This window comes from Stenella coeruleoalba (genome assembly GCF_951394435.1).
Source record: "Stenella coeruleoalba genome assembly, chromosome: 9".
NCBI classification, from domain to species: Eukaryota; Metazoa; Chordata; class Mammalia; order Artiodactyla; family Delphinidae; genus Stenella; species Stenella coeruleoalba.
The window spans coordinates 13,407,202-13,431,563 of NC_137155.1; the positions used below are offsets into that span (position 1 = coordinate 13,407,202).

A 24,362-nucleotide genomic window follows, 5' to 3' on the forward strand; every position below is an offset into this window, starting at 1 on the left:
TGGTCGCTATTAGTAACTGCACTGGACAGACAGATTGATGCAGAAATTCTCTTGGTTAAAATAGCATGTGTGGTCCCCCAGGTTGAAGCCAGACAGACTCAAATCCCAGCTCCATCTCTGACAAGTTCCCAGCTTCTCTGAGTCTTGGTTTCCTTATGCCTGTAAGTGATTGCCAGGCAAGTAGGAAAACACATACAAAACACCTAGCATTGCGCCTTGAGTGTGTTGAATGCTCAACAGTGGTTTTTTTTTTTTTTTTTTTTTTTTTTTTGCAGTACGCGGGCCTCTCACTATTATGGCCTCTCCCGTTGCAGAGCACAGGCTCCGGACGCGCAGGCTCAGCGGCCATGGCTTACGGGCGCAGCCACTCCGCGGCACATGGGATCTTCCTGGACTGGGGCATGAACCCGTGTCCCCTGCATCGGCAGGCAGACTCTCAACCACCGCGCCACCAGGAAAGCCCTCAACAGTGTTTTTATTTTGTAAATCATGTCATCATTTTTCTACTGGGAGATTCTGTATGTATTTGTCCACTCTACCGGTGGGGCTGGGGACAGCCAGAGTGTGTCACCTGACAGTCTCTGTCCAGCGCTGGGGGCCTGAGGTGCACCCACAGTGGGAGATCCACTTTCTTTGTCCTTGGTCTATCTGCTTTGTAATACTTCCATGCTTTGAAAAATATGATTTAACTCACAGATCAGTCGGATCTATAAAATATTAAGAAGGACGTGGAGCTCTACAGCCCACGATTCCTCCGACCAGGGCCCCATGGACCCGGCTCCTGGCCTGCTGCTCCCAGGCCTTCTCCTCTATTATATTCTGAATATCAAGAACCATCATGCATTGTTGACATGATGGGGCAAAGGAAACAAAAGATTAATTAGAAAATGGTCCTTGCTTTGTTCCTCCCAAATGAAAGAAGCCGATTTCAAGCAGTCTAAATGAAGCCTGCATTTCCCAAAGCCCATTGAGAAGATAGTGCAAAGAAATATAGGGTGCAAACAATTGCAAAGGAATCACAGTCATAATAAAATCTATTTACTTATGGCCCTTACTCTATGTGCCAGGCATTGTCCTAAATATAAAAATAAATAGGTAGCATTTCTTTCATTCGGAATTGTTATCTTCATCGAGTCATTCTGCAAATAAATTTAAGATAGCCAGGTCACAGGCACTTACAGATTTGTGAAATGGGTAACCATTAAACGAGAAATCATCGCTTACCACAATTATTGACAGTCCTGGGATGTACGAAGGTGTGAGACTTAGTGTCTGTTCTTAAGGGGCTTATAATTCAAGCAAGATAACAAATTTGTCCATTAAAAAAAAAAAAAACAACAACCAAACCACTGAAATTGCACAGGCTAAGTGCCCATCATGTGAGTTCAGAGAACAGAGCAAGTATCGAGCGCTGGGCAAGCATGGGTGCTTCGGGGAAGGAGTAGGGGGTGACGGGAACCAGAAGGGACCCGGTGAGAAGAGCGGGCGCTCCTGGCAATGGGCCCAGCACCCGCAGAGCCAGGCAGGTGGCTGCATGGGCGCACCAGGTACTGGAAGAGGCTGAGGGCAGTGGAGGGAGAAGGGAGATGGGTGAAGGGTAGACAGAGCACCCAGGCTGAGAAGACCAAAGGAGGGCCTCGAGCACGAGGGTGATGTGAGCAGAGGGTTCTCTTAGGGAGGTTTGCTTGCTGGTGCTTTGCAAAGTGGATTGGATCAGGGAGAAACCAGAATCATGAAGACCAGATGAGGGAAAAGGCGGGGCCAGACCAGGTGGGAGAATGGAGGAAAGTTCCAGGCCCCTCGGACGTGGAGCTCTACAGCCCACGATTCCTCCGACCAGAGCCCCGAGGACCCGGCTCCTGGCCTGCCGCTCCCGGGGACAAGGCTTTTTCCCAGAGTAAATCCTCCAGGAACCGCAATCAGTCAGTTCATCAGTGGAGGGGGGGGGGGGCGGGGGGGGCATGCTTCCTTCCAACCATTTTCTCCCTCCCTCTTTCCCTTTCTCTTTAGAATTCTCTCTCCATTTTGGATGCGATAACTTAGTCAGCTTTTAATACATTATTTTGTTTCTCAGTTTAATCGATGTGTTAAACTCTTCATTTGATGTGCGTTTTCAGCCGCCTGGGTAGTGGTATAATGCTGGATCTTGAATTCCCCTGCAATGTGTGTGTGTGTGGTGCAGCCGGCGGGGGGGAGTGTGGGGGTTGGCATTAGTGTTTTTGTCTTTTTAGACTGTTGGGGAGGACGTTTAGCATTTAGGAGCTCATCCCAGTATGTTGGGATGCTGATAAACCTGCTTCCTGAGCTATTATACGTCTAAGAATCCCCACCTCTGTCCCCCTGCAGAGCTAGGTCTTTCAAAGAAGTGTTTTTCAAATTCTTCTGACCTTGCCCCATAGTAAGAAATACTTTTAACAACCCAAGTCAACACATACATACATACATACAAAAATATATATGCGAATAAATCTCTCTATATCTATATATCTACGTCTGTATGTAACTCTATGTATGTCTATATGCATATAATTTAAACAAAAGCCCCCCTTTTTTTTCTTTACAAAATTCTTGTTACAAACTACTAAACCAATATAATAATCCTTCAAAATATAGTTATTATATCCTTCCCCAATGTGGGCATGTGGTCCCACCTGAATCTTCATTAGGAACCATAGAAAGGTCCAGAAGATGCAGCCTCTTGAGTGCCAAGGCCACCTTGTCTTCTATGACTGCCTATCTCCCTCCTTTACAAAATGTACCAGATTCATTCCTGGTGGAATGGAGAAAGGATTGGGGGCCTTTTCAGACTGGAGATAAAAGGGTATAAGCACCTAGTCCAGGGATGAATAAATGGGATTCGGACAACCCATCATAAGGTCAAAGAGGAAGGTCTTCCTGCCAACTACTGACTGGGGAGAAGGCCTCCTACTCCTGTTCCTTCCCAGTCACCTCTGTTTCAGGATGATTTCCCCCAGGTAGGCTGATCTAGTTCCCTGATCAAGCAGAACTGGTTGGAGAGAGGTCCTACATTGCCCCTAAAATCTAACCTTTGATTATTTGCATGGAATGTCTAGACTGGGGTGTGCTTTAGGGCCCCTTCTTTGTATTGCTGATAGGGAGATGGGTTTCGTAAGCACTGCATGAGTCACAGCTCAGTGTCAGGGCTAGACACTGGAAAGAATCTGGACTCTCTGATATGTTTTCTTAAAAAAAAGTTGTATTCATTGTTGATGGACACAGGTTGCTTCCATATCTTGGCTATTGTAAATAGAGCTGCAATGAACATTTTGGTACATGAGTCTTTGAATTATGGTTTTCTCAGGGTATGTGCCCAGTAGTGGGATTGCTGGGTCGTATGGTAGTTCTATTTGTAGTTTTTTAAGGAACCTCCATACTGTTTTCCATAGTGGCTGTACCAATTCACATTCCCACCAGCAGTGCAAGAGTGTTCCCTTTTCTCCACACCCTCTCCAGCATTTATTGTTTCTAGAGTTTTTGATGATGGCCATTCTAACTGGTGTGAGATGAAATCTCGTTGTAGTTTTGATTTGCATTTCTCGAATGATTAGTGATGTTGAGCATTCTTTCATGTGTTTGTTGGCAGTCTGTGTATCTTCTTTGGAGAAATGTCTATTTAGGTCTTCTGCCCATTTTTGGATTGGGTTGTTTGTTTTTTTGATATTGAGCTGCATGAGCTGCTTGTAAATTTTGGAGATTAATCCTTTGTCAGTTGCTTCATATGCAAATATTTTCTCCCATTCTGAGGGTTGCCTTTTGGTCTTGTTTATGGTTTCCTTTGCTGTGCAAAAGCTTTTAAGTTTCATTAGGTCCCATTTGTTTATTTTTGTTTTTATTTCCATTTCTCTAGGAGGTGGGTCAAAAAGGATTTTGCTGTGATTTATGTCATAGAGTGTTCTAAGTGTCCATCAACAGATGAATGGATAAAGAAGATGTGGCACATATATACAATGGAATATTACTCAGCCATAAAAAGAAACGAAATTGAGTTATTTGTAGTGAGGTGGATGGACCTAGAGTCTGTCATACAGAGTGAAGTAGGTCAGAAAGAGAAAAACAAATACCGTATACTAACACTTATATATGGAATCTAAGAAAAAAAAAAAAAGATCATGAAGAACCTAGGGGTAAGATGGGAATAAAGACACAGACCTACTAGAGCACGGACTTGAGGATATGGGGACGGGGAAGGGTAAGCTGTGACAAAGTGAGAGAGTGGCATGGACATATATACACTACCAACTGTAAAACAGATAGCTAGTGGGAAGTAGCCGCATAGCACAGGGCGATCAGCTAGGTGGTTTGTGACCACCTAGAGGGGTGGGATAGGGAGGGTGGGAGGGAGGGAGACGCAAGAGGGAAGAGATATGGGAACATATGTATATGTATAACTGATTCACTTTGTTATACAGCAGAAACTAACACACCATTGTAAAGCAATTATACTCCAACAAAGTTGTTAAAAAAAAGTTGTATATTCCATTCCCACCCAGAACACAGGGCATGGGGTAAAGTGGTGTTTAAAATTAGAATACCAGGACCATACCCTCCTGGGAACAATGAGCTCTTACAGGCTGGGTTTCTTCCTCCTCTGTTGTGACACTTTAGATTATTTCAATCCACGCTCGAGTCATAGAGGCAGGTTGGCAAGGAGATTTTTCTAAAGGTTTTTTTTCTCCTGGCTTAGAGCCAAAGGTTTTGTCCTCTGACCTTTTGATTCCCATTCTGCATCTAATCCATGTCAGGTCACCACAAGTAAAACTAAAAGGAGGTTAAGTGGAAAAACCAAAAGCCAAAATCCCAGCAAGCACAAAGCCCCAAGCCTGCGGGCTCAGTTCTAGAAGCTCATCATTTTGAAATAGTGGGATCGCTGGGGTAAAAGACTAGTTCTCGTTTACCTCCCCCCCCACTCCCATTTGTCTGGTGCCTGATTTGTTTCTAGTTGCAGCAGGGAGGTCAGAGCAAGCCAGGAAAATGAATGGAATCAGCCTCCTGCCGGGCAGCCCAGAGCGGGCGGGTGTTACGGATAAGCACAAAGCCGGCTCCCTTTCCTGGGCCGGCGCCGATGTAACTCACTGGAGTGGCAAATTACATCAGACCTACAGCTGTAACCCGACATTATGATTAATTTGATCAGTAATTTCTCCTGTTTTTCATTTTAATCGGTGTGACTATTCTGCTGTGGCAGGTCTTTCAGATCTAATTAAGATAAATTTCCGAGTAAAAGACTTGGCAGACTTTCCGAGTCAAATCCAGGCATCAAGTGTGAAGACCTGCCGTCCCAGTCAATCACCTTTGGGGAGGGCCGGGCGGCATCTAGCCATCACCCATTCACACTTAAGCAAATTCATAATCTCCAGCACTGCTTAGTCATTCTCTCAAAATGTCCCAGGCAGAAAGGGAAAGAAAGGAAAGCCCCAGACAATGTCATTTCTCCCTCTGTGCACACACTCCACTGATTTGCCCAGACTACATGGATAACCCTGTAAGTGGACCCTTGACTGAGTCCCTGAGTTGGTGTTTCTGAAAAAGATTTTAAATATATATGTGCATATGTATGTACCAAAGAAACACAGAGATGTCTACACACAAATATGGAACATGCATACATATAACTGAAGATTTAAAGTCTACAGGGACTTCCCTGGAGGTCTAGTGGTTAAGATTCCTCACTTCCACTGCAGGGGGTGTGCGTTCAATCCCTGGTTGGGGAGCTCAGATCTGGCATGCCGCGCGGTGCAGCCAAAAAGGAAAACAAAACAAAAACAAGATTTAAAGTCTACATACACACATAGGGTCTAATGCAAGCCCACAGCCAGCCATGTGTTGGATGCACATTGCCAGGGTTTAAGGGTGTATTTTCCCAATTTGTTTTCTTTTAGGTCAACCCATGCATTCATATATGTGTCCTAAGGCTAGTGGCTGATATCTGTACAAGTTCAGGTAGGTCTCTGTTCTTTGAAGATGAGGATGTTAGTGAGCAGGACCTGCCTGTTGGATCAGGCAGACATTGGGCTGGTGTCAAGAATGTGCCTGAGTTACTGGAAATACAAGATGACACTTACAGGAAATATAAAACGACAGCCAAGAACTTCAGAAGGGTGGATGTTTTTGAAAACTTTTCTCGCATTTACGAGGAAAACACTGCCTCACCATGAGGGCACAGCTCCCAATTATCATAAAGCAAATTCTCCATTCTAACAGGAATGGCCATCTCGGAAAACAAACGTGGCTGGAGTGAAGATGCTGAATTTGAACGTCATTTTATACACATTCCCACACCCCTGATTAAGAGCGTCGAGAAGTTTTACAAGTTGCACTATAGGGTTTTTCACCAGCAACTACATTCTGACTCTGGGTCTGAATGATTTTTGCCACCTGTTTTGCATGTAGCTTGGCTTTTGCTCTTGAAAAAGTGTATTGAAATGATGATGGAAGAGGAGACTCCCTGCCCCTCAAGACTGAGGCACACAGTCTCAAGGGCACTTTCACGGCTGTGTGAAAGGCAGTGGCAGGAAAACAGGTAGCTGTGATCTTTGTATCTGGTTATGTAGCAAGGCGATCTAGGGTCTAAAAACTAAGACCTTCTGACTTCTCACAGAGATCCTGTCGGCTATCTCAGCTCTAAGGTAGTTAGTGACCACAGGCCACTTTCATCTCTTCGTACTTGAGTTTCAATTTGGTGGAAATGCTTTCAACAAAACTAGTGTATTTACTAAATAAAGAGACGATGTGGCTGAGTCCTCACCCCCAACCTCAGAGTTACTGGTTCTTGAGCCATGTAAGATCAAGACTGAGATCAGGAAGAAAGACCAAGACAAGAAAGTAGGAGTCTTTCTGCCACCAGGGCATCTACCTCCATCTTCATCTGCAAGGAGAGAAATCATTATGTGATTTAAGTGAGATCTCTTTTCAAAGATGGACATGCCACAGTGAGAAAAAGACTACAAAGAGGCAGATTCGCACAGTAGATAAGGTTTCAGGTCAGGGAGACCTCGGTTTGAACCTTGCCTCTCATAGGTCCTTCCCCCTAACTTCCTCATGTGTGAAATGGCACTAGTGGGGCCTCAAAAGTTCATGGAGTAGAGCTTTGCTACTCAAGATATGGGCAAGGGACCAGCAGCATGGGCATCGCCTGGGAGCTGGCTGGAAATGCACACTTTGGGGTGGGCTCTTTGCCCCAGAGCTACCGAATCAGAGTCTACATCTGTCAAGGTCCCAGGGGGATTCACATGGAACGAAAGCTTGAAAAGTCCTAGTATAGATTAGATGAGTCAACAGTTTAACAGCAGTTGGAACATCTAACAAGCTCTCAATCAGCAGCAGTTGTTCTTGTTTGGAGAGAATGTCAAACATTCTGAAAGGATTCTCTATTTCCCCTGTTACAATTTGAGTATCAGATGTGAATCACCAGGTTTGAGATTCTTCTGCAAATACTGGCTAATAACCCAACTTCAGAATTGGAAAGAGGCTCTAGTGGATAACTATACACACACACACACACACACACACACACACACATACACAGATATGGTTGTTTTCATTCCATGATGGGCTGTGAATCTGGGGAGGGGCAGGGCAGAAGTAACACGTTTCATTCTTTTGAGAAATGAAGACCTAGTTTTATTGTATCGCAGAAGCAAAGTTAGCGCCAACTCATGCAGCCAACAGATCTGGTAAAAAGCATTTTGTATAAACAAGAGGTAGGAATTTGCTCTTTTAGAAATGAACAATTGGGAGCCTATTTATTGATATAAGACCACAGGCAGCTGTCCTGAACCCTGGCCCCAGACTGGAATCTCCTGGGGAACTTAAAAAAAATGCTCTTACCCATGCTTCGCCCCACTCAGGTTCAATCAGAATCTCTGGGTGGGACCCAGGCATCGGTATTCTTAAAAAACTCCTCAGGCAATCCCAGTGTGCATCCAATGCAGAGAGCCATTGACACTGAGTTTGGAAATTGTCTTTTGGGAAAGAAAGTAAAGGATGGAACAAAATACAGTGGGTGGTGTGGGCATGGCCCCAGCTATTTGTAGATGGTGTGGCTTGGGTGTGTCCAAAAGAGGGAGGGAGTCAAGCGAGGGAGGGAGTCAAGCAAGGCAGGGAGATGATGGGCCCCTGGGGCCTAGAAAATATTTGGTCATATGGGGTCCTTCTGGTATGAAGACCCCCACTTCATCACTTAAGGAGAGTCACTAGGAATGAAAATGGTGTGCAGGTTGTACCTTGAAGATGCTTAAAATGAATCCACTGTGATTGTTACATGCAGGGAGCTTGGAAACTACCCCATCTTTGCTTTCTGCCTTTAATAACTTTCTGCCTTGTCCAGGTTGGTTCCAAGGACCATTTGGTTTTTGCCCTAAATTGTTCAAATTCCTTCCATGGGGTGCAGAATACTGCAGGTGATATAACCTACTCTAAGGAATGTTACTTTTTAGAACCTTAGACAAGAGCACAAGACTATTTTCCCTCTGATTTAAAATATAGACATTTCCAAGCCAGCCAGGCTCAGGAGACCTTTCCTTGGGGGAAGTGAGAGGATTTCTCTGAAATCTTAACCTCTCTGAAGCCTTCAACATTGCTTTGCTCTCTTTAAATGCCACATGCATAACCTCCCAGTGCAAAGGACAAACAGTTCAACAAAGAGCAGCCAGCCTCTGGGGGGGTACGGAGTCCAGCTGAGAAGAAGAAGGAGATCCCTAACTTTACTTCCTTTTTATGTCAGTTAAATATCTGCTGGGTAGAAAACTAAGTGGTGGCACCAGGCGGATCCCTGTCAAATGACAGTTCAGACAAAAATGCATCGGGTTGGAAAGGTTGCATTGATTGGAGCCCAACTGGGCCTTCAGACACTAGTTCCCAGAAGAGAGCTGTCAGCATACAAATGCACCACTGCGTTCATCTGTGGCCTTGCAGGCATCCCCACTGTGTGGCTGACAACACGGAACTGCCCTTTCCCGTGGATGGCCACTCAGAGGGGCAACTGAACTTTTGCCACATGGGTTCCTCTTATGCATGAAAAAAGAGACTCTGGAACTGGTCTTCTCAATATGGCGCCTTTCTCTATCTTATCTCTGCACTCTTAGGGCCCCAGCATTCGTGTTTGAAGCCAGAATGCCCAATTTACTTCTCAACAGTGGGGGATGAAAGAGGAGGAAAACACCAGTGCCTTGGAGGGTCTTTTTTTATTTTTCTTTTAAATAGGAAACAGAAAAAAGAGCCAGGATGAGAGCTTTATAACTATGACAATGCCCCACAGACAAAGGGTTTTGACAGCCTGGTAACCTAGAGGACTTGGTCCTGGCTACAGATTTTAGACTGAATTGACCTGTTGTTTGGAATCCAACCCCTCTTAAAACACAAGGGTGGAGATCGAGGTTGTCAGGGTATTGGGGACTCTCCTGACTCCTGGAAATCCTCAGTCACAAGACAGGAAGGGTGGAGACGAGGGGAAGGGAGGGTGTGCCCTCTCCCTGGCCTATTGATTCCATGGGTTTGCCAGGGGCTATATGGTCCAGTGGTACCCTGCTCTCACTTCTCCAGGTCTGGCATGGGGAGGCATGATTCCAGGTGCAGTGGTGTGTGAGCAGGAGAAATGATGGACAGCGAAGAAGAGGAGAGGGGAGGAAGGACCGTCTGAAGGAGAAGGTCTCCAAGACCTCAGCCGCCATGAGGGGCACCCCAGCCAGACCCTCCGTCGTTTTTTCGACTCAATGATTTTGCTTGTTGCCAACTGTAAGGACCATCCTTGGTTTCGGCTTTCCCTGCTCTTACTTTGGTTTCGAGTCTTTCCTTCTCTTCTTTCCCCAATCTTTCTATACTTTCTTTTCTCCACTGTCCAATCCATTGGATTAGATGTGTGGATTTTTCCATGATGTTCTAGGTAAGGAAATGCAAGGTTATTTTAGTTGTGCGGATTGTACAATAGAGAAGGAAGCCTTAGAGCAGTGGTTGCTGAAGGAATTTCCCATGGGATATTAATCAGTGTTATCTGAAAAAAAAGGTTCAGTGGTTACATAAGTTTGGGAATTTCTTGGTTAAATAATGTTAACTAGACATCTTTACTACAGAATGTCTTTTAGCTTTTAGTATTATAATATTCATCAAGATATACCCAGGAGGCTAGGGTTGTCGTGAGTGGCTCTGAGGAAGGCCAGTTCTGGGGGCGTCTTGGGCTCGCTGAGGGGGCACCTCGGGAACGATGGCAGAAGGAGATAATCCCAGCACCAACCTGCTGACTGCAGAGACTACAAGTCTGGAAGAGCAGCTTCAAGGATGGGGAGAAGTGATGCTAATGGCAGATAAAGTCCTCCGATGGGAAAGAGCCTGGTTTCCACCTGCCATCATGGGTGTGGTTTCTTTGGTGTTTCTGACTATCTACTATCTAGATCCATCCGTTCTGTCAGGAGTTTCCTGTTTTGTTATGTTTTTGTGTTTGGCTGACTACCTTGTTCCCATTCTAGCGCCTAGAATTTTTGGCTCCAATAAATGGACCACTGAGCAACAGCAGTGATTCCATGAAATTTGCAGCAATCTAGTAAAAACGCGACGCAGAGCTGTGGGCTGGTGGAAATGCCTTTTTACATGAAAGGAAGAAAAGCCTAAAATGTACTTCATGACCATGATCATTTCTCTTGCTGCGGCTGCTTGGGTGGGACAGCAAGTCCACAACATCTGTCTCTCCTACCTGATAGTGACTTTCTTACTCTTGCTTCCTGGACTAAACCAACATGGAATCATTTCGAAGTACACTGGAATGGCCAAAAGAGAGATAAAAAAGCTTCTCAAACAAAAAGAAAAATGAATAATGCATCTGCTTTATTCAGTGTGATTAATGGCATATACATTGTCCTTGGGGACAGTGTCTGTTATGCTGTCTGGATACTAAAACATTACAGATGTAGCTCTTTGCTGTCCCTCATTCTGCCCTTAGTTAGTAGAAATTCCGACTTGCCAAGTAAGGCTTTATGCCCAGTGTCTTCATGGGTGTGCTCTCATCAGCTGGCCTTATATGGACAACTCATGCATCATTACCACTTGTCTTGGTTTTTCTCACCCAGGGTTAACTGAACTCTTACTTTTAAAATAATATAGTGGTGAACTTCATCCCTTAGTACAGTTAACAGTGGATTGGGATAACTGTTCAACTTGATCTTTGCTTTAGCTGGATACAAGATAGTGGTCTGTGACTACAGGAAGCTGGTTCTACTGTCTGCTTCCACACTCTGCTTAAACGACTGTCTGGCTTCATGAATACAGAAACCAAGTTTACCACTTTTGATGAAGAGACCAATTAAGATTCACTCCTCATTCTGTCTCGATACCGTGGGAGAAGAATCCTCGTGGAATAAAATGAACCTAATTCCATGGCCTAGTATGTGTTGGCTTCTCCCTTGTGCAGAATTTAGCAATTTGTTGGAAACATTGATCCTTCCTCCCAAATGGGGAATCTGACAGGCTTAGAACTCTCGTTCCCTTGCACTTAAACTTGAAGTTAGTACATCCTTAAAGGCTTTTTAGTAGCAGGCTTACACAAGATGGTATTTAGGATTTTTAGCATACTTTTAATTTCAGATTTTCAGCTAACTGCAACTAAAGTACATACATAATAGGTTAAGAGTCATGTCTATGAACTTCACTCCAAGACCAGCCAATAAAGAACAAAACTCATCCTGTGTTTAGTCAAGATTCATTTCAGTAGAAAATCCTACTAGTTTTTCAAGACCAGAATAAGCCTTTAAAGGTAAGCCTTAAGATTCTCATTTTATGGTATCACTGGCTGCTTTTGGTCCCCATAGATGGAGTAGTTGATATCTGTAGGAATGAACCTCTGAGGGCTGGAAATGTGACATATTTGGGAACAGTTCTCAAACTGATTAACTAGCTGTAATATAGTTTTGTGAATTTATTGCACTGATGCTGTAAAACCTGGACCTTGTGGTATATCTGTTCCTAAATAAGTGCTGTTTTCTCCCCTTCAATATTGCTGTAAAGAGTGGCACTCATGTAGCATATGTTTGACTTTTCTTTTTTAAGGTTTTGTATACAAACGACCGTAATTTACACGTGTTGCCTCATTGTAAATAAGCTTGTCTTCCTATCTGGATTTTTGTGTGTATGTGTGTTCTGCCAATTAACTCCTTTTGCAGTTTTAATCCTGTATTATTTCTTCTACTTTGTTTTGTGTAAAAGGGGAAAAATAAAAAAGCTGGAATCCCAAAATCTATGGAATCCATTTTCAATAAAATCTCTTTGGACTAGAATTTTGTAGAAGACACTTTGAGAAATGTTGCCTTATAAAATGCTGGAAGCCAAATAAGGAAAAAAAAATATTTCACCCACAGCCCAAATGAACATTGCAGAGAGGGTAAAATATAAACGGAGGTGCTCTGAGGTCTGACAACGACGCTGAGGAAGCTGTTTCAACTTTCTAACACGCTTATTTCCTTGAATCTGAATGAAGATGATTTTTGCCTCTTCTGGGTTGTTGGGAGAAGAAAATGAGAGGCTGAAGTCCTTAGAGAGTATAAGATACCATTGAAAAATGCTAATGATTATTAGAACTATGAACCTATGAGGCCAAATGCATGAAATAATATATATAAAAATGCACTTTATAAATTTCAAAACACACTGCAAATATTAGCCAAATAGCATCAGGAGTATCTCTTGAGTCCTACATACGTGTCGTGGGTAACGGTGTTTTACATACATAGTTCTTTCTTCCCGCATAATTCAAACCACCTTATTTGTGTTATTTCATAAATAGACTGTAAAGCTGGAACAGACTTAAAGATTATCTACTATAAACTTTCCATGTAATAAGTGACACACCGAGTCCCAGAGATTAGGTGACTCGCCCAAGGTCACACAGCTAGTGAGGGGCAGAGCCAGCAACACCAAGGTTCTTCCTGTTTACTCACACACTAAAAAGCACAACTTTGGGAATTTAGAAGGAAATAGGAGATTTTGGTTCTTATTTATATTGATGAAGAAAGCGAGGTTCTGTGGGTTGAAGTGAGATTCCTTTAATCTCCACACGTCTCCTAGGCCTTAGTGCAGCCCTGACCTGTACGGCATGAGCTCTACCCTCCCTCTGCTAAGTCCCCCTCCTCGGAAATCCTCCAAACCTCTCTGACGTGACAAAACTCACATGTCATTATTAGCCGCATTCTAGCTTGTTAGGGGTTTCACGTAGCGTACCGTGCATAATTTTGTGGTGTACATGTGCATTATAAATCCCATGACTATTTGCTCTTTGTTCAACTTCAAGTGGGTCTCTTTGTCTCACAGTCCTCCTTGGATTATAATATCTATAGTCAAGGAAGGCAAAGAGGCAGGCAGGATATTGATATTTTTTGTGGGCCAGCTATTAGGAACTGAAGATACTCTCATACAAATCATCTCATTTAATCCTCACAACGACTCTCCAACCAATGAGGAAACTGAGGCTCGGAAGGATGGGTTGACCTCACCTAACTGCCCAGCAGAACCAGCATCTGAGCCCAGGTCTGTCTTGCTTCTAAAGACCATGCTTGGTACCTCCCTGGCGGTACAGTGGTTAAGAGTCCGTCCTGCAACGTGGGGGACACAGGTTCGATCCTTGGTCGGGGAACTAGGATCCCACATGCTGTGGGGCAGCTGAGCCCACACACCACAACTACTGAGCACACGAGCCACAGCTAGAGAGGCCGCATGCCACAACTACTGAGTCCTCGCACCACAACTGGAGAGAAGCCCGTGCCACAACAAAGAGCCTGCGCACTGGAACTAAGACCCGAGGCAGCCAGAAATAAATAAATAAATATTCAAAATAAAAAAAAAGATCATGCTTGCCCTATGGCATTATGCTGTTCTGCAAACCTTGCTTAAGGCCACAGTGCACCTCATAGGTGCTTAATAAATGCAGATAATGGCAAAAGTGCTTTCTTTACAATCTGGAGAATATTCACTTGCAAGCCTATACTTTGGGAGTCAATTTAAAAGCCTGTGGACTTTTAAAAACTACAGTGAGATGTCACCTACACAAGTCAGAATGGTCATCATCAAAAAGTCTATAAACAATAAAAGCTGGAGAGGGTGTGGAGAAAAGAGAACCCTCCTACACTGTTGGTGGGAATGTAAACTGGTATAGCTACTATGGAAAACAGTATGAAAGTTCCTTAAAAAACTAAAAATAGAGCTACTGTATGATCCAGCAATCCCAGTATATATCCGGAGAAAAACATGGATCAAAAGGATATACGCACCCCAACATTCAGAGCAGCACTGTTTACAATAGCCAAGACATTGAAGCAACATAAATGTCCATCAACAGATGAATGGGTAAGGAAGATGCGGTACCTATACACAATGGAATACTACTCAGCCATTGAAAAGAATTAAATAATGCCATTTGCAACTACATGGATGGACCTGGACGTTATCATGAAGTGATAGTAAGTGAAGTCAGACAGAGAAAGACAAATATCATATGATTTCACTTATATGCGGAATCTAAAAACATGATACAAATGAACTTATTTACAAAACAGAAACAGACTCACAGACTTAGAGAATGAACTTATAGTTACCGGGGGGAGGGGGGAGGAGGGACAGACTGAGAGTTTGGGACTGACATGCATGCACTGCTATATTTAAAAGAGATAACCAACAAGGACCTACTGTATAGCACAGGGAACTCTGCTCAATATTCCATAAAAGCCTAAATGGGAAAAGAATTTGAAAAAGAATAGATACATGTATATGTAAAAAAAATAATAAAATAAAGTACAAAAATAAAAGCCTGTGGAAAATTTACCTCAAGCCTATGGGAAATGAACTGAGGCTAAACTACAAGAAGAAACACTAGATCATGAAAGCAGAAGAATATTGTATTAAGTTAACATAAATACTGGCTATGTCTTGCTTATTCAGAGCGAAATGCCAGCCAGCACGTTTGGGGCAGCTCACACTGCCACCTGTATCTATGCACATGCAGGCAAAACTGTTTCAGAAGCATTCTGAACTAGACTTTAGGATTAGCTTATCAGCTACATCCAACAGTCGGTGATGGGACCCAAGCTGGGTGTGTGGCTCCACGCTCACCGCTGAACTTGCTGCGGACAAGCCAGGGATCTGCCCCACTGTCGCGATCAGAGTTGGTGCTGTTTACTTGAGAAGGTGTAACTTGCCATGTTCAAATGCTGCAGGAATCTTTCCACGGCCCCTTTTGAGTCTGGCATCCTTTCCATCTATTGCTACTTGATGTGAGCTTCCAAAGTCAGTGGTGTGAACATACCACCTTCTTTGCTAAACCCCTTTCTACATGATTTGACTAATCTATGGAGCAGTGGCCAGGAATGGTACATCTAGACAATGACAAAGAAGTACCACAGTATATAAGTATATACTTGGTAAACTAATTTTTCCCCCTGCCACTCTCAAAGCAATATAAACTTTGTTGTTCCTCCTGGATCTCAAATGCTTCTAATAAATTCTTTGAAATGTCAGTAATGTTGAACTGCGGGTTTTTTTTTTTTAAAGGAGATTTTCTTTCTTTCATAAAAGGAAAAATTGTCCCTTGCCAAGAATGTAGCTAAATATGTTTTGTTTATTTTATTCAGGGCTGAATACGGTTGGATAAAGGGATTCCCGTTTCTCACCCAACCTCTTGCTGAATGAAGGAATCATGAATGAAGCCCTCCATTTACTGGATAGTCAAATAAACAGAAATAAATTCATACTCTTTCATATCTGTAGTATAATTAACATTTGCTTAACAAATGTATAGCCTACAAAGCATTTTCATTAGTATGTTATATTTAATCTTCATGAGAACCCTCTGGGCTTGGATGGATTTTCTCATCCATAATAATGACATTTCCTTTGACTAAGAGGAAGACTTACTCCGTGTGGACAATTCCAGTTTTTAAAAGGTCCTCATGGCCTGGGTTGCTCTGGGAGAATGTTGTCTACATAGTAATATTTCTGTCGTTTTCACCAAACTTACTTAATCTCATAAACCATAAATTAGTTCAGTGAAAAATATCAGCCAAAGAAGTGTTTTGATTGTCGTAACCTTTCAATTCAATAAAAAGTGATTGGTTTATTAGACCTGTACAATACACAGGAGGATGGGCTTCTACAGCGCCTCCCTGTCCCAATCCATTATCCAACATGCACTTGTTTTTCTACTGTGCAAAATTCGGTACGATTTTCAGGTTCAACTAGAAAGTGGCATCTAACACCTGGTTGAAATTTCCAGTGCACAGAATGCCATTGACCTTGGAGAGTATTTGCTAAGTAAATCATTTACACAGCTGGTAGCCAAGCTGAGACAAGTGAGGAACTCATTTCAGGCACAAAATTTAAGGGTGTTGGGTTTCCCTGGTGGCGCAGTGGTTAAGAATCCGCCTGCCAATGCAGGGGACACGGGTTCGAACCCTGGTCCGGGAAGATCCCACATGCCGCGGAGCAACTAAGCCCATGAGCCACAACTACTGAGCCTGTGTGCCACAACTTTTGAAGCCTGCACGCCTAGAGCCTGTGCTCCACAACAAGAGAAGCCACCGCAATGAGAAGCCCGCTCGCCGCAACTAGAGAAAGCCCATGAGCAGCAACGAAGACCCAACGCAGCCATAAATAAATAAATAAATATGCAATTAAAAAAAAAAATTAAGGGTGTGCCCCCCCACACTGATCAAGATGAATAACATCTAATGCGATATTAAAAAAAAAATCAAAATGAATGCAAAAAATTCATGACCAACAAAATCAGTGTTACTGATTTTTCCTTTTGCCTCAGACTCCAATATGGCTCAATACTGTTACTGATCCTATATTTTAAAATGCGATATTTAGTTCATCATGGATTTTGGCATTCATTTTGATTTTTTAAAGACTGAATTAAAATATGACCTCTCTTGATGACTGCAGTTTTGGGTGCGCTTTGATTCTGCATCTGAGAATGAACACCTCACTTGTCTTATCTTAGTCTTGGCCCAGGTGAGGAGAATTTTACACTTGATCCAGCCCTGTGTAGACTGAGTTCTACTAGAATTTATAATGACCACAGAGGGGTTATATAAATATGCCTGCCAAAGGTACCAGAATATGCCATCCCAAAATATGCCACTTGGACATGAGGATTATTTTGCACTGAAGGGAACTGAGAATCAGTAGATACAAGAAAAGCTCTCTGCCAACCTCCTGTTTTGCCTAAAAGCAGGACATAAATTTGTAAAGGGGGCTCCCCTCCCCTCTCTACCAGGAAGGACAGGAGTTAATTACTGGAGACAAGTCTAGACCCTTATCAGCCCAGAGATGGCACCAGAAGAATCTGTATAACAAATCTTGCTCATCTACTATGAGTTTCCCCATATTTTTGCCCCCCCACAGTTTGCCACACTTAGAAGCTCACAGTCCTTTTCCTCGGTCTTGTCACTTCTCTAAAAATGTATTGTTCTTTTGTTAAGATGCTATATAAGCCCGAGTTTTAACCACCCTTTTGAGTTACTCATCACTAAGTGCTCCCGTGTGTATGCACGATGCATGTGTCATAAACTTTTGTTTGTTTTTCTCTTCTTAATCTGTCCCTTGTTAGTCTACTTTACAGGCCCCTAGCTTGAGAACCTAGGATGAATAGAGGAAAAAAAGAGTTTTTTCTCCCCTGTACCTGCATAGGTCACTCAAGTGAGTTTTAGAGGTTTGTAACATAAAACTTCAAATAAAAGGGAAAGAGTTCCAGAAAGTATTTAATTTTACCTCCTCTACTTATAGATGAAAAAAAACTTAGACCCACCAAGCTTTGACTAATACTGTGTTAAATTAAGACTAACTGCTGGGGAGAGAGGGGGTTGGCCCCAGGCACTGGGCCTTTTCTATAGGAAGGAGACATGCTTGGAGACCATTTGCTTTAAAAGGATGGAAATCATGTAGGTCTAACTCCTTCTTGAGGGCTTGGGCTCTTTGTTTGAAAAAGTGATAATATACCACCCTCTCCATCACTCTGGAAAGTAGTACTGAAAGTTTGCTGGGGGAGGGGGAAACATCCCACACGAGAAGATCAGGAGGCTGAGTTGCTGCACTGCAGACGTGGAATCTGAATGCAGTTTTACTCCTGGATGCCTGAGTGGTAACAAGACCTTTACATTAGCAAATGCACGTGGTCGGAAACAATTTTACGCTCTCTCGAGCAACTTCACCCCGAGGAGCTGACCGTACTCCTCATTCCTCATATAAGCACAGATAGCTTTCTCCCCCCTAACTGCTTCCACTTGTCTCTCTCTCCCTCTGTTTTTTTTTTTTTTTATTAAAATGTGCAATACAACAAGAAAAGGAAAAGATGATCCTGCTTCCTGCCATGCAAGATGGTATGCAGAAGGCCAAGGTTAAACGCAGCGTTTGGTTTCTTAAGCTTCTCTAATGTATAGGTATGAAAAAGCAACCAGGGACCAGAGTTTACAGCAGTGACTCTCTGAGGATGAAAACTTGACTTTAATTTGGACTCTCTGGCTAAGATAAAATCTGCTTCTGCTATCACTACCCCACTTATGTTTGTCCTTACTTTCTTTCTACTCTGCCACCCAGCGAGTGGGAAGAAATTAACCTGACCTTGAAGAATACTCAGAGAATCTTCAGGACCATTGGGTTTTCAGTATCCAAGAAAATTCTAGAGGCCTACCAACATTTAGATCATAGACTCAAGGACCTGAAAAGGATCTTAAAAATCATATTCAGCACACATTTAACAGATGAGGAAAATGAAGTCCAAAGAACTTGTTCCATTTGTGAGTTAGTTGGAAGTAGGTTCAAATTAGAACAAGCCCCCTCTTCGCATGGCACCATGACTAGGTTCCAACTATGTCCAGCTCATTTCCAGATCACTCGTGAAGGAAAATGCCAGGCCTTCCACACAATGTTTGGAATTTCCTTAGTACAAGTTAAAAACTCCCAAGGAAAAGTCTCAAGAAAAGCCATCTCAGAGGTCATAGGAAGGAGGTATTTCACCATTCTTAGGCTTATGGGGTCTTTATCCAGATCAATATCATATATTGAAATTAAAGCTTTGTATTGTTTTTTCTACCCAGGAATGATTAGACCGTATCTTTCCCCTCAAGAAGTTGCTTCCACAGGGAGATCAGCTCGGTGCTTTGTGACCACCTAGAGGGATGGGAGGGAGGGAGACGCAAGAGGGGAGAGATATGGGAACATATGTATATGTATAACTGATTCACTTTGTTATAAAGCAGAAACTAACACACCACTGTAAAGCAATTGTACTCCAATAAAGATGTTAAAAAAAAAAAAAAGGAAGTTGCTTCCACTTATGTTTCTGATCTGCTTCTACCCAACACACTCTATATTTCTGGCTTTAGATTCTGATGCAGCCTATGGCAGGTGGGTTGTACAAAAATAAGGAGTATGGATTGATATCCATCCTGGAACCTAATGGTTAAATTCAACTCACAGATGCATTTTGTTTGTCCCACACACTGTTTTCAAATTTTTATTTTGGGTTTTATACTTAAGTCTGCTTTACTTATTTATATGGACTGCCTGGCCCCTGAAGACGTTTGCACTTATAATCCCTGTTTAGAACTTCTCATCCCTCCTGAGAATGAAGTTGTGGGTGAGTGGGCCTTGATTCTCCGTGAAGAGTTTAAAGACAGGCTTCCAGGGGCCAGCTTCTGGTATCCATGCTGGACCACCAGCCCTCCCATAACCCTGAGCAATCAAAATTAGTTCTCTGAAGTGATAATACTTTAGACTCATATCCGTCTTGAAACAACAACCTGGTTTTGGAAATGCAATCCATTTTATGGACTTGAGTAAAAGAGTGAAACAAATTTTATTGCAGTATTAGATAAAAACCTGACCAGAAGTATTTGGGGAATTTTAGTCTAGAGTCTTACTACCTGCCAGCACTATTAATTTTTTTTTTCATCTTGAGGAATAACCTCACCAAATATACCTATACAAGCTACTTTCATTTATTATGTTTTCTGAAGGTATGACAGCATCTGTACAGTTTGAGAAATGATTATTATCCTTCAAAGTTTTGTGGGTTTTTTTTTTAAACAAAATCCTTCTGAATTATTGGCTTCCTCTGACAATCTAGGTTGCATGTTCTAAACTAACGTGTCTCAGACAGATTTTGAATAACGTAAAAAGACAAAGCCCATATGAAAATAAAGAACTGTAAAGTAGAATTTAAGCTGTCATATATGAATTTAGTTGATCATTAGTCTCTTAAAAACCTTCAAACACAACACTTTATTCTAGTTCGTAAAGATCGTTACCTTTGAGAGTTAAATATCTTTCAGTTCCTTTTAAATAGTTTTCTTTTTCAAAAGTTCAAACATTCCATGTGCCACAAATTCAAAAACCCTTCAGCTAGTGTAGAGAAAAACCGATATTTCAAAACCATGGCATTCTCAATTTCCTTTACACACCACGGCATTCTCAATTTCCTTTACACATGCCTATCGTGAAAGGAAAAAAAAATCCTTTTATGCCTACTGATGTAGACTTATTCAAAATTAGTTCTCTATCTACTCAGTAATATTTTTTAAAGTTTCACCACATCACCCATTCAGTGGTCATTCATTAGACCCACAGAAGAATATTATCTCATCAATATACTTAGTAAGTTTGTAAGTTAAAACTCCAACGGTGAAAAATTAGAATATTCTCTCAGGGTTATACAGAAATAAATGTGATTCTGAGGCTTCTTTTCTTGCAAAAACAAAAAACGAAACAGCTCCCAGATTTCCATGGGAAACTATTAGGAGAACTTTGGGAAATTCTCCTCGTAGCATTTGTTTTTCATGAGGCTGAGCGGTCATCTCATCTAATGTCCTGTCAACAGCTATTCAAATGGGTAGTCTACACTTGCCTTTTACTGGCCGATAGAGATTTGTAAGGTGTTGACTGTGTTCTGAGAAGGCTGATGTCCACAGAACTCAAAGCTTTCACTGCACTCTACAGAATAATGGACTAAGTAGGCCAACTAGGGGCAGGACTAAGTAGTCTCATCCCTCAGAGAAGGACACGTGTTTTCTTTGGTAATTTCACGTATTTTGATGGCTCGTGTAGAGGAAATGTTTCATCACAGGGTGTTGAGATAGATCTAATTTAACTGCTCTTAAAAAAGTATTAAACTCATTCTTGGGAATAATCAGAGTTGAATTCCAAATGCTGAAAACATTAGGATTGCTCTCATCATGCATCTGGTAAATTTGATTAGACCTACTCTCCCCATAGATGTCAAGTGTACAAGCAAGAGTTTTTTAGCCTGTGTTCATTTCAGTCTTATGTCAAAGGTATTGTGTTGTCTCATACTTGTAAGACTTTAAAAAATACACCTTCAAGCCCAACTGGAGAAAATGCTCAAACTGCAAGTAGCCATGACCCAAGTGCCAAGGAAGACAATTACTCATCACACCCGAATGTTTCCATTTCCAAGAAAATTTGGGCCACCACTGAGAAGCCAAACACACGGAAACAAAGTTACAGGACAACAAATTAAATCGGTTCTAAAACACTAAGTCTCTAATCCACTGGCCTTTCTGTCTGCAGGCCAATTTATCTTGATTCTGCATACTTTGCTGTTTCGAACCAAAGAATAACATCACTCTTGTCCTCAGGTGGGGCAGGGCTGGACTGACTGCAGTGTGAGCACCCACCATCCAGGAGGGAGGTGAGTTGGCCTTTGAAATGAGTGCATAGGCTTTCCACTCTGTGGGAATGTGTCACTGCACTACAAATGTACTAGATCATCTGAAATCTTCCTGGAAGAAAACATCATTATGTTTTTTAAGTCCAAAACTGAGCTATTAATGTCTGGATCTGATCTGTTGACATCAGAGTCATTATCTTTTAAAGCTCATTTATTTTAAAGGCATCTAAGTTAAAAATGAGTTTCTGAATGTTAGAATTATATATTCCTGAATGCTCCTGTTCATTGCTCCTCGATGACAGTAGATTAAAGATGAGCCTTCACGATTAGCCTCAAATTCTATTTTGGATGCCCTCAGCTTCACAGCAATAAAGTAAATGGACGGAAGCTTTATTATTTTATAAAGATGCATATTTGTGGAGGGTCTCGGCATGAATTTAGAGTACTTGTTAATCCATGGAGTAATGGTTGGAATCTGGGACATAAGACCGGGGCTAAATTTCTTTACCTTCCTAACCCCAGAGAGTCTTTGGAAAAATAGAAACAAAAGAGCACCAAGTACTTAAGGTAAGACACTGCTGTATTCATAATATAGAGAAATAACCACCGTGCCTCATGGACAGGAGATGCAGTTCTCCACGGGGCTACAAAGCTCTGCTAGTAATAATTTTAATTGGATGCTATCTTTGCTGCCTTCAGAAAGTATCATAAAGTGGAGTTATTACAGGCTACAAGCGCACTTACTGTGCTGGCCTCTCACAGGAGGAAACAGATAACATTTATCCTTCGGAGGGCAACGTCAATGGGCTACTATTTGTTTCGTTTACATGCATCCCCAGTTGCCCGCTATCTGCTCCCTCTTCCCTCCTTCTAAGAGATCAATTTGAATTAGACGCTGCGGAAGTGGATGCTAAGTTTGGCCTGCCCTCTGCCTCCGGGGAGGGCGCCACCCGGCGGCCCGGTCCCCTGGGCCCTGGGCGGGGTGCGTACCTGCAGAGGATTGGGTGGCGTGAGCGGCGACGGGAGGCCGTGTCCCGGAGACTGGCTGGCTTTCTGAGGGGAGCTGGAGCTCTGCTGAGTTGGAGACGGTTGGTTCCGGTTCTGGGGGTGAGGGTGGGCGGGAGGAGCCGGCGGCGGCTGGGAGGCGGGCGGCGGCGGCGGCTGGGACTGCGGTGGCACCTGCGGGTGCTGGCTGCCCGGCGGGGCGGGCGGCGGCGGCGGCGGCGGCTGCTGGAGCTGCTGCAGCTGCTGGAGCTGCTGCAGTTGGGAGTTGAGGGATGAGGTAGCTGCGAGGAGACAGAAGGAACGTGGAGCTGAAACAAACACGTGGAGCTGAAACGTACACGACCAAACCGCGTGCTGTGCCTTTGACAGCCGGCACCGGGCGAGCCGAGACAGCTCCCCCTTAGAAAAAGTTTACCCTCATGCCCTGAAACTCCGTGGTATTTCAGAGGGTTGCGGTGCACTGCGAGAACAAGAGTCACTTCTCAGGGAAATTTTAAAATTTAGGGAGGACCAGAGTGTAACCCATCAGGCATTACTTCCAAAGGGACGGAGCAAACCAAGCGGGTGTACTAGGAACAGAGGTAATTTTTAAGTACTTTCTCCCTCTCTTCCTTTCCACGCTGCTTGGGAAATACACTTAGACTTTCAAGATCTGATTTAGATTTTTAAAGTTCAACCCATTTAATTCTTTTGGCAAACGCTCAAATGGAGTTAAGAACAGAAAGCTAAAGTGTTCGTAATCTCCTTTTCATCATCGATACCACTAATGGTGTCATTTCTACTCGCTGCTTCAGACCTCCGCCAATGTGCTTAGACATTGAGTTTCAAGTTTCTACCGTTTTTTAAAAAAATTTAAAGATAGTACATGCTTCTTAGTTTTGCAGAATCAAAAGCTTGAGTCTGAACTTTTTGCCTGCTCATCAGAGAGACACAGCCCCACACCGGAAGGGTTATAGTCAGCGACTGTGCACTGTGGTGACTGGTCACACTGGCACCTCAAGGACAAGCCAGGAACCGAGAGGATGAAGTCATCTTTCCAGATTTTTCCTTGTTCTGTGAAAAGTAAGCATTGGTGGGATAAGTTGTCTTAACACCGAGCTCACTATATTTGTTCCCATGTGCCCATCTAGCCCTGAACAATTTCTGCAGCAGAAAAACCGTTCGGCCAAAGAATGATCTAGAGAAAAGACTGCTACAAGTTCACTTTTTTCTTTGCCTGAATATCAGCCTAAAAGCTTTCTAATAAGCCTACAACTAAATATAAGGATCACTGTTGAACCCACAGGCCTTGGCTGCAATGATATCCTGTTCCTGCCCTACTTAGAATTAGTCAAGATTCCCAAAAGTAGTAACTCCTGTTTGCAACATTAAACTAGTCCCCATTTAAAAAAAAAAAATCTAGTGGTTCTGTAAAGTGACATATCATACACCTGACTTCATACAACAAAGACGTTCTTAAAAAATATATGTATTTTGAACCTTATGTTGAGCACATCTGAAGAAGTTTCTCTGTAAGGAAGTCAACCAGGGACTATTTTTGTAAAATTAAGAATCATTTTGTGAAATGAAAACACCAGCTAGGCACTAATGCTGTGTCTGATAGTACGTAGGATTTAACAGGGAGACATAGTCCTGACTTTAAGGAGTTTATAGTATATTTGTGGATATAAGATTAACT

The 24,362-nt window shown here is 42.8% G+C and overlaps 1 protein-coding gene and 1 pseudogene across 3 annotated transcripts in view; one reads left to right on the forward strand and one right to left on the reverse strand.

Annotated features, from left to right (window-relative positions):
• Positions 1–24,362, reverse strand: part of POU6F2 (POU class 6 homeobox 2) — a 464,893-nt gene that overhangs the window by 102,523 nt on the left and 338,008 nt on the right. For both annotated transcript variants that reach the window (XM_079931511.1, XM_079931510.1), the window contains one exon: positions 22,670–22,965. In XM_079931511.1, coding sequence (XP_079787637.1) covers positions 22,670–22,965 — 296 coding nt within the window. The remainder of the gene's footprint in view (positions 1–22,669; positions 22,966–24,362) is intronic.
• On the forward strand, positions 10,215–11,181 carry LOC307191557 (ADP-ribosylation factor-like protein 6-interacting protein 1; annotated as a pseudogene). Its single transcript has one exon. The product of its transcript is annotated as an ADP-ribosylation factor-like protein 6-interacting protein 1 (transcript).